At 36.6% G+C, this 11217-nt stretch overlaps 1 protein-coding gene across 2 annotated transcripts in view; it reads right to left on the bottom strand.

Annotated features, from left to right (window-relative positions):
• BRD10 (bromodomain containing 10) overlaps positions 1–11217 on the bottom strand; it is an 84720-nt gene continuing 73503 nt past the window's right edge. For both annotated transcript variants that reach the window (XM_012454529.3, XM_012454530.3), the window contains 3 exons: positions 9788–9903; positions 5594–5781; positions 1–4241 (listed from right to left, as the gene is read on the bottom strand). In XM_012454529.3, the coding sequence (XP_012309952.2) occupies positions 634–4241; positions 5594–5781; positions 9788–9903 (3912 nt within the window). In that variant the 3' untranslated portion in view covers positions 1–633. The remainder of the gene's footprint in view (positions 4242–5593; positions 5782–9787; positions 9904–11217) is intronic.

Below are 11217 nucleotides of genomic sequence, written 5' to 3'. Positions count from 1 at the left end.
TACAGTAACTCGGTTTATTACATGCAGATTCTTCTGCATTGGTGCTAACAGTTCACTGGTCCAAAATTACTAAAATACTTAAAAAACTATACATTATGTAAACAAAACATAAATAAGACAGCATAGTTCTTTGTACATATATTTAGTACAAGTTGTTAGGGATTTTGGAATATGTACAATTTTACATCATGGACTGCATTTTTCACAATGCATAAATATATATATATATATTTTTTACAGAAACAAAAATAAGATTTCACTAATGACACAGAATACCATATCATAGATATGCTGCAACAGTCCAAATTCAAGAAGAAACATGTCAATGTAAATGTGCAAAAGGCTAGCTTACTCTAAACTATTCAAACTTTGTTCAATTTATGTTCTACAGACAGGTAAATCCTGACTTTAAACACAGAACCTTGAAAACCTCCTCAGACCAGTAAGTGAAATGGAACAGATTTTTTCCTCCCCAAGAAAACGAAGCCTTGTTGCAAGCTAATGAAAAGATACATTAAAACACACACACACAACTATGTATAGTAAGCCTTCAACAATATAATAAACATTTAAAATTTTCTGGGAGTCAAAACAATGCCCCATTATTTAATAACTGGCTCTTTTAGTCTAAATTCAAGATGCAGCTGTGTCAGGCTTCTCCAAACCAGATTTTTGAAAAGCAGGGAAGACAGACACAGGATTTTGACTGGCAGATACAACATTCTGAGAGAGAGATGAAGAGAGTGAAGACACCTTAGATGCTGGAGTATTGATGGTATTCAAAATGGCCCCTTCTGGGCTAACCAACAATTTTTTGACAGGTGTGTCCAAATGAAACACTGAAGTGCTACTTGGCAGTGGAGGATTACTGGAGCAAATGGCAGAAACCAAAGATGTCTTAGCTAAAAGAGTAGCTGGAGGAGACTTAATTACTGAAGTCAGTGATACTGTTGGTACAGGAGGTGGAACAGGAACTTTAGCAGTTGTGTTTATGATTTGTGGTGATGTATGTACTGTAGGTATAGAACTTGCATTCCCGAAAGAGTTTAAAAATTTTGTAGGGCTTCTTAGAGGATGTTGTAGAGGTTGCCCACTTAAAGAATTATTTGATGCCAGTGTGATCTTCTGGGCAGAGTTATCTATTGGCGTAGTCTGAATGCCTTGGCCGCTGTTAAGAACTAAGGGGGCTCCATATTTTGGATTAGTAGATATAAGGAGAACATGGCTGCCAGCTCCAAGACCTTGTGGTGGAACAATAAACCGGGTTCCGTTAATCATAATCTGAGTGCCAGGTGCCAAAGGGGTACTGGTGTTGATGACTATTTTTTGCTGAATACAAGGTTCAGTGAACTGACTCCCGACTAGACTAGTTACAGTGGATGGTGCCGTAGCAGTGTGAATGGTAGCACCACCTGGAGCAGAACTGTAACTGGGGGTTTTTACTAAAGCTTGCTGGTTTGGCAGAGAAGCAAAATTGGAAATATTAATTATTTTACCTGGACTTGGTGAAAGGGATGACAATTCAGCTTGAGATTGATTTGTGTTTACATTTGTTGGCACTGTAGTTGAAATCCCTGGTGGCTGAAACTGGAGCGAAGTCCGAAATTGTCTTTTAGAAAGAGATACAGAACGTGTGGCTCCTGATACTGTTGCCGAATATGGAACTGTGTTTATTATTTTAGGGGATGTAGTCACAGGTGTAGGTAAGGCAACTGTAATAGGAATTTGCAAAGCTGATGTTAAACATTTAGGAGACACTGTTGGTTGTGTAGTTGAAATCAGAACAGATGATGCAAGGTGTCCTGTTTTCACAGTTGATATAGCAACAGTTTTTCCGAGATTTGATGAGCAAAGTTTATTTGACAAAATAGGCATAATTCTTGAAGAGGTTTCATTTCCACTGACTAAAACAGGAGGTCGTGTCCCAGCTGAAGGAGAGGCTGAGGTCACTGAAAGGGAACCCAGAGATAAATTTGCTCCAGTTACTGAAAACATGTTTACTGCTCTTGCTGCAGAAACCACTGATTCATTAACAGGGGTAATATTCTGACTCACAAAATTTGAGCTTACTGGAACTGAATTACCACTTGTTGACAATGGCAAAATATAGCCCTTGCTACTTTTGTCTTCTCCCTTTGGGGTTACATTTTGCAATATGTTAATTGATGGGATAGCTGGCACAGTGCCTGAAGTATTTACAATTGCTTGACCTATGTTTAGTCCAATTTTCACATCTTTTATCTGAGACACAGCTGGTGATGAATTTATTTTTATTGGTGTGCCCACTGTAGATGGAATCAGCACTATTTGGGGTTGCTCTGGAGTTTTAACATATGCTTTATTCAATGGAGGAGGAAGAGTTTGTTTTAATGATTCTGCAACAAGAGTTGGCGTTGATGTACCACTGGGAACTGGGGCATTAATAAAAACCAGTTTCTGGGCAGAAACACCTGTAGATGTCAGTGCATGTGTCATATTAATTGCAGTTCCATTGCCAGAAGAAAGAACAGATGGAGCTGATACCAGCATAAGTTTCTGAACTGGAGTCCCACTGATTACATCTCCATTTGTTGTTGCTGTTGCTTCTGACCTTGTAACAGGGTAACTTTTTGTTATATAATCTACTTGTTGCTGGTTAGTTGGAGTATAGATAACATTTGCATTGTTTTGTCCAAAATTTGCTGTTGATATGCTAATTAAACTTACTGAACTACTTGTTGTTGATGGTAGTAGAGTGCTAGAAGAAACAGAGGACTTCAAGGGAGAAGAGGGCATGTGTGAAGTTTTATCTATCATGTGGCCCAAATTACCACTGCCAGTAAGTTTGAGACTTTTCCCCATGGATGGAGTAAAGCTAGTTGGAAGGGAAACAGAAGTTGGTGTCTGGCTGAAAGGTAAAAGACTAGATGTAGTAGTTGTTCCAGCTACAGGTGAAAAAGCAGAGGAAGAAGTTGTTGATTTTGGCACTAGAAATGCCTGAAGCTGAGGAGCAAAAGTGAAAACTGAACTTGAAGATACAGTACTGGGTGAATTTTGATCTGGGTTGGTCTGTACTTTTACAACTCCAGTGTTCCCACCTCGTGTCCTAACCAGAATTGACTGTGAATCTCTTATGCAAACAGTTTTCAGCTCTTGCTTTGTTTCAGAACAATCTGTCTGTTGTGCAAAACAACTGAAGGAACTACCAGGATTTGTAGACCCATTTAGTGTTGTTGATAACAGAGGCTGACCTGTGGAGGAAATGGTGGGTGAAGCACTGGGCAAGGAGAATGTGGCTGCTGAAACTGCACTCTTGACTTTTCCTGACTCACTCTGGTTAGTCTTAACTGGTGGCGTTAATAAGTTACTTACAGAGGTTGCAGGCGACATAGGCTGTAGTTTAGCACTACTTACATTTGATAAAGGTGTAATTGTTTTGTTGAAAACTGTATTTGGTAGTTGGGTAGAAACAGTTCCTGGTGAGTTGACAAAAACTGATGCTAAAGAAGAATTTATGTGTGTTGTCTGTGGGAAAGATGAACAATGTTGTTCTGTACCTTTCTGTTGAAGTGGTGGTATTTCTTTTGCAACTGCTTTTCCTTCTTTATGCTGAATCACAAAATTCTTAGGCAGAATAAGAATCTGCTGCATGCTTTTTTCTCCTGTTTTAGGATCCACCACAGGTTGCATCTGAATCTTTACAGAGCTATTTTGAACATCTATTGGCAACCACTGGCCACAGGGCATTTTGTATACCATTTGTAAAGGACCTTTTGTATTGGTGTGGCAGGTCAATGCTGCCTTTATGGGGCTTGCTTCTGGAGGAGATAAAACTGGCTTTTCCACAGCAGGAGCATTTCTACCTGTGGAAGGTGGCAGTTGATTTGTTAAGGTCACTTTGTTCCCAATATTTTTTGCAAGCAAGGCCTGAATGGGTTTGGTCCCTTTCTGGAGAGTACTCACTGGTACCGAATCCAATGAGGCAAATGACTCTGGAAATGATGGCTCTGTATGTGTTGATTCATTGATACAGTCAATCTGCACATCACCTTCTAGATTCTCAACTGTTGTCTCATTTGTGCTTAACTTTGCTTTCTTCCTTGGAGAAAGCTCTTTTGTGCTGTCATCCACATAACCAGTTTGTTTGGACTGTCGTTTAAGCGTTTTAAGCAGTGTCCTCGGTAAGTCTTTTGAAGGCAATTCCTTTTTCAACAGCTTGCTTCTAGCCATAGGAAAATCTATTTCTGATAATTTCATATCATCTGAAAATTATAAAAACAGGGATTTTGTTTATATAAAACAGCAACTAAATCATAATAACATCAACTGTAAAAAACAAAGTCAACCTTTGAGCTGGCAATGTATTAAGAAATCTACTGCAGGGTGATTCAAAAGCCTTAGTATTACTGATGAAGACAAAGATAAGGTGATCTTTGATATGATAATCTAGATACCATAACCATGACCAAGAATAACCTGTTATTGAGAAAATTATTTTTTGGTCAAAATTTTTGGTCAAGAATTCTGCTAATTCTTCTGCCAGTGTAAGTACAAAAAACTGTTTCATTAGAAATAAGTCAACAATTAGGGCTCAGACCTTAATTTGGAAAGGAATCTAGTTCTCTTTTTCAGCTAGGAACACTCTGATACCATAGAGAGATAGTTCTCCAATCTATTCTATTTCTAGAGACTCTAAAGGACAAAAATCATCCAGTTTTTTTCTGATGTTCATCTTTATAGTAAAAAAATTTATGTTCATATTTGGTCAAACTAGGTTTATAAGACATTACTCTTTTAATTTGCAAAAGATGGAAAACAATAGGTTAATTCATTTCTAACCACATACTTTCATATTAACCTCCATAAAAACAATGAAAGTCATTAAACTAGATTTACATAATAATATAATCTGAAAAACAGAAATGAATTACAGGTAATCTAATCCAGCCTTTTATCCTTATTAAAATGATGTGTTCATTCTGGTCTCATTAGGCTATCAACCATGGTAATTCCTCAAAAAATAATCTTCACAATATTAAGAACTTGTCAAATTCTATTTCTAAAGTAAATTTCAGATAGAGTGCTTCAAAAATACTAACAATAAAAGCAAAGCATGAACCAATTTCAAAGGGATTACAGATCAAGAATGTGTGGTTTGTATGGGCAATCACTGCCCTATGGTTTGGAGTCAAGCACTGGCTCCTGAAACTCCTAGAAATGTGATAATGACTCCAAGAAACTTTTTTTTTTGAGACAGCATTTTGCTCTGTTGCCCAGTAGAGAGAGCAATGGAGTGATCACAGCTCACTGTAACCTTGAATTCCTGGCCTCAAGCGATCCTCCTATCTCTACCTCCTGAATAGCTGGGACTACAGGCATGCAATCACCATGCCTGGCTAATTTTTATTTATTTTTCTGTTGAGATGGGGTCTTGCTATGTTGCTCAGGCTAGTAGAAACTTCTTATAATGATCTGGATAGTACTTCTTAAAAACTTAACAGATTTCCCCAATCAATATATTTCATTGACCATATTATCTTTTGCCTTCACAGCAAACAAAAATTTCTCTTTGTGCCTTTAGTGTTGATTTTTTAAAAAAAGGTTTAATGCTTACCTGAATCAAAGTGATCTTTTTCTAGGATATCCAGAGGTTCTGTTGAGTCTACAGACTTACTGATTTCTCCCTTAGGAGAGTCTTTTCCAAGATCTCCTTCACCTTCATCAGTAGTCCACAGTTCTCTAGTAAATTTATCATGATCAGGTTGTCTTCTGAAATCATCATAGTCTTTCTTTAGTCGGCTCCTAAAATAAAATGCCGAACATAACAAATAATATGTATGTATTAAATTCTCGGAATCTAAACTAACTTTTAACATTTTAAACTACATCTGGAAATATTTTCGATTAAGTCACTAGAAATTATGCTTTAATCTTAAGTGTGTCTAAGATGGTGCTCCGTCTTGCCAATGCTCAAAAGGACAGAACCTATGGTATAGGCATAAGAAATGTGAAACTTAAAAAATTATATATATCTGGCCAGGCATGGTGGCCCATGCCTGTAATCCCAGCACTCCCAGGCCGAGGTAGGTGGTCTCTTGAGCCTAGGAGTTTGAGACCACCCTGGCCAACATGGTGAAACCCATCTCTATTAAAAATATAAAAATTAGCAGGCGTGGTGGTGGGCACCTGTAATCCCAGCTACTCGAGAGGCTGAGGCATGAGAACTGCTTGAACCCAGAAGCCAGAAGTTGCAGTGAGCCAAGATCACACCACTGCACTCCATCCTGGGCAACAAAGTGAGACTTCCTCCATCTCAAAACAAAACAAAACAATATATATATCTGCAAATTTCAGAATAAAGATTTGAACATACCATCTAATTATCTTTATAAAGGTTGTTAGACCAATTGAATGAAACAAGAGTAATTTTTTTTCTAGCTGCACTGACAGATTAGAGAGTCTTAAAATTACTGACTTACATCTTAAAAGGTCATTTAAAAAAGTTAAGCAAGAAATTCTAAGCAACAGTATCAATTTTTGTGACTATTAAACGACAGTAACAAATCTATCACTTAATCCTGGAAGTAATTATATCTAATTCTTTCAGTCTTAATAGAACCTATTTAAAAAATTAAGCCTAGAAAAACAAGCTGTAATCTTTCACAGAGATCTTTTTCATATAAAAACATAACAGCTTTATTTCTGAGAAACTAGAGATGGAAACATGGTATTAACCTAGGTATTTCACATATATACATCTACAGAGAGCTCTACCATTTACAAAAAGTCTTCTGAGATGTGTGTATTGTTATGTTCACTCTACAAATGATGAAACTAAGGCCCAGATAGATTAAACAACTTGCTTAAGGTCCTATAACTTAAACCCATATCTCCCTGATCCTTTATTATTCTTTTTGTTTTCAACTAAGTTTTCTACTCTCTCCTCAACTTTTACCCTTAGTGTTGTTTATTCAAAAAGTAAGTAAGAACATATGTTCTCCAATTTATTTATGTATTTTTTCCAAGACGGAATCTTGCTCTGTCGCTCAGGCTTGAGTGCGGTGGCACGATCTTGGCTCACCGCAACCTATGCCACCTGGGTTCAAGCAATTCTCCTGCCTCAACCTCCTGAGTAGCTGGGATTACAGATGCACACCACCACAACTGGCTAATTTTTGTATTTTTAATAGAGATGGGTTTCACCATGTTGGCCAGGCTGGTCTTGAATTCCTGACCTCGCGATCTGCCCGCCTTGGCCTCCCAAAGTGCTGGGATTACAGGTGTGAGCCGCCGTGCCCAGCCATGTTCTCCTATTTATTTTTGCTACACATTCTTATTTGTGCACATTAGATTTTAAGTCCTATTTCTGTCACTTACTAGTTTTAAGAGTTTTAATTTTAATTTAGTTTTTTGAGACAGGGTCTCGCTTTGTCGCTGAGGCTGGAGTACAGTGGCACAATCCTGGCTCACTGTAACCTCCACCTCCCAGGATCAAGCAATGCTCCCACTTCAGCCTCCCAAGTAGCTGGGGCCACAGGTGTGCACCACCATATCTGGCTAATGTTTGTATTTTTTGTAGAGACAGAGTTTCACCATGTTGCCCAGGCTTTTAATTTTTAAAACATTAAAATTCCTTAATTTTCTAAGCATCAGTTTACTTATTACAAATGGGAATAGTAATAGTACTTACCTCCCAGTATGTGTGGCACATAAATATTCAACAAATGTGAGTTAATAATTGCTTTCAATTTACTTATGTTTTAAATTATTAAGGATTTTATGTAAGTACATGAGGGCTGTAAAAGGTATTAGAATGGGTTACCAAATCATAATCATAAAATTAATTTCCCTTTCAATCTATAAGATTGGAATAAAAAAAAAATCTATGTGGGGATAGCATAAAGTTCTCCTCCCTTTTCACTCTCAGTCACCTTCTCAGTCTCAGTGAATGGCTTTACTTCTTATTTCAAGAAAAATGGAGGCAATCAAGAGAACTTTCACATGCTCACACCTCATCTGCAACTCACCTTAATGTGTATTCCTACTCTCCATCTTCCTACCTAAGCTAACATCTCCATTTAAATGCATCCTCCTACCTAATCAAGGATAACATCTACCAAATGTCCCTTCCTTTACCTGAAACCATTTTTTTGTCTACTAGATTATTTCCATCAGTATACAAACATGTTATTCTATAACACAAACAACAACAACAACAAAACACCTTCTGTTAACCTCTTTTCTTTTCAGGTACTGCTCCATTTCTCTATTCCACCTTATAGCAAAACTCCATGAAAGAGGACTCTTTCATTTCTCTCCCCTAATTCTCTTGAATAGACTTCTGAGACTTTTACCCACTTTTCTACTAACATAGCTCACCAAGGTCATTAATATGATCCTCAGTTGAAATTAAATAATAAATTCTTATTTCTCATTTCCTCAACCCATCATAAGCGCCCTCCTTTTTGAAACATTTTCTTTACCTGGTTTCCAAAACACTTCTCTTCCCTATCTTCCTATTTTACTAAGCACTCCTTCAAAGTCTCTTCTATTGAGTTCTACTCGTCTTGGCCACTTCTACATCTGGAAGATCTAGTGCTCACTTTTCTTTTCTTCTCTATCTATGCTCACAAACTAGGTGACTTCTACCAGCCTTATGTCTTTAAATACAATCAAGATGCCAACAGCTCCCAAATTTGTACATCCAGACTCCCGCGAACTCAGACTCCTATACTGAACTGCCTATTCAGTAACTGCCAATTCAATAATTAGATGTTTAAAGAGCAATTCAAAGTTAACATGTTCAAATGCAAACTCTTCAATTTCCTCTACTTCCCAAATTTGCTACTGAGTCTTCCCTATCTCAGTTAATGGCAAGTCCTTTAGACCAAAAACACTGGGTTATCATCTTTTTCACTCCTCGCTCTCTCTCATATCCCACATATCCAATCCGTAAGCAAATTCTACCAATCCTACTATCAAGAAATATCTAGAATCCAACCACTCCTTGGTATCTGCACTGCTATTATCCTGGTCTAAGCCTCTACCATTTTTCTCCTGGATTACTGCTATAGTGTAACTGGTTTCCCTGCTTTCTCATCTTTGTCCCATTACACTTATCTCAACACAAGAGTTACAGTGATAGCTTTAAAACATACATCAGTTCATGTCCCTTCCCTCCTTAAAACCCTTCAATGGCTTCTCATTTCACTGTAAAAACTCAAGTTCTTAAAGATCTACATGATCTGGCTTCCTTCCTCCTTACCTCTCTGACTCTTGCCTGTTACATTTCTCTTTACTCACTCTGCTCTGGTTACACTTGCCTCTTTGCATCTCCACTAAATGCCAAACATGCTATAAACTTTAGGGCTTCAGTACCTTCTATTCCCTCTGCTCTCCCTCAGAAATCCACACAACTCTCTCCCTCATTTCCTTAAGGTCTCTGTTCAAACACCAACTCATCACGGAAGCTTTCCCTGACACCCTGATTAAAGAGTAACCTTCATCCCGCCCAAAGCAGGCATTTCTTAACCCCCGTTGCTTTGCTTTATTTTTCTTCACAGCACTTTTTGCCATCTGACACTTGAGTGTGTTTTCTCCATGAGAATGTAAGTCACAGAGTAAGGGCTTTGTTTAATCAACAATATTTTCTCAGGGCTTAGAAAGTGGCTTGCACACAGTGGGCACTCAAAAACATCTGCCGAATTACAAATGAATGAAAAACTACTAAATGATTCCAGGACATCATCCAAAAATCATAAATTAAGGACCATAAAATAAGTAAAACAGATTATAATGTTTGAATTACCTGTTTCTTTGGAAAGCCTTCATTAACTTTGGTTCCCATGGCAGCAATTCATTTAAAAGACGTATCAATGTACTATGTAATTCTTTTACAGCTTGCCTCCGATGATACCATTTTCCCTAAAACAATGTTTAAAGTAAATCCCTTAGATTTATTCCAAACTAAATGTCAAGGCTTATTTTCTGAGTAAAACACAAAAACGCCAATACTTCATGAAAACATATTTGTTCTTCAGAATCTTGCAGAAAGGGGGAAAATATCCTGTAATAAATTTTATTCAATATATGTAACAATTGTCAATTCTACCAGAGAAGTCTGAAACCTGTTTCATCCAACTGGAAGACAAAAATTTTAAAAATATTTTAAAATTGCATCAATTATAAATGTCTTAATAAATCATTTGTTAAATATATGTAAAAATATAAACGTTTATATAAATTCATTAAATAAGTATGATATGGGTCATGCAAGTGAAGTTACTGTAATCTTCCCAAAGAGTGGGAAAAAGGGGAGAAAAGGTAGGTTTATTATCATGTCTAAAAGCAATCTTTTTAACAAACTTCTTAGGAAAATTTACAATTATTTTATTTTACAATGTTTCGAGCCCAGAAAAGCAACCAAGCAGTTACTGTTTTCAATACTCTAATGTTATACTAAGAGTAATAATTACTTATGTCCTTTCAATTTGCTAAGTATTAACCTAGGTATTTCACATATATACATCTAGAGAGAGCTCTACCATTTACAAAAAGCTTTCTGAAATGTGTGCATTATGTTCACTTTACAAATGATGAAACTAAGGCTCGGAGAGATTAAATAACTTGCTTAAGTTGTTTAATCTTAAACCCGTATCTGCCTGATTCTGAAGTTCATGCTCTTGGAACCACATCACTGCCTCTTAAAAAGTAATCACATAAATTTAACCTGACAGAGGCTATAAAAACTTCTAGGAGATACACCTCACCTGTATACATAAAATTATTTGAATAACATAGGAACAAGAAATTTATAGCTGCTAAGCCAAAGTATACACCTATTATTACCATTATCTACTGTTCCATAACCATGTCTTTGTTTTTGTTTTTTGTCATGGCTTTGAGATATAATTTACATACTGTACAATCCTCGTGTTTCATTTCTAACAAAAGATACATTACTTATATATGTTATGGGTTACATTTAACATGCATAAAATTATATTTTATCCTATAGCAACTGTTAAGTGAGTCAATTTGCATATAAGTAGAACACTAATGCAGAAAAATTACCACTATCTAGAGCAAAAAGTATTAAGCATGTGCATAAATTTCCCAATATATATAAGGTCATATGTATATACACATATATACACACACACACACACACACATATATATATATACGACCTTCAAATTTGTCATGAAAATTTTAGTCACATATAAACCTATGTGATTA

Source organism: Aotus nancymaae, unplaced genomic scaffold (genome assembly GCF_030222135.1).
Source record: "Aotus nancymaae isolate 86718 unplaced genomic scaffold, 86718_ANA_hifiasm-v0.15.2.pri h1tg000041l, whole genome shotgun sequence".
NCBI classification, from domain to species: domain Eukaryota; kingdom Metazoa; phylum Chordata; class Mammalia; order Primates; family Aotidae; genus Aotus; species Aotus nancymaae.
The sequence above is the reverse complement of the archived record's forward strand: the minus strand, read 5'-3'. Positions and strand labels throughout refer to the sequence as shown.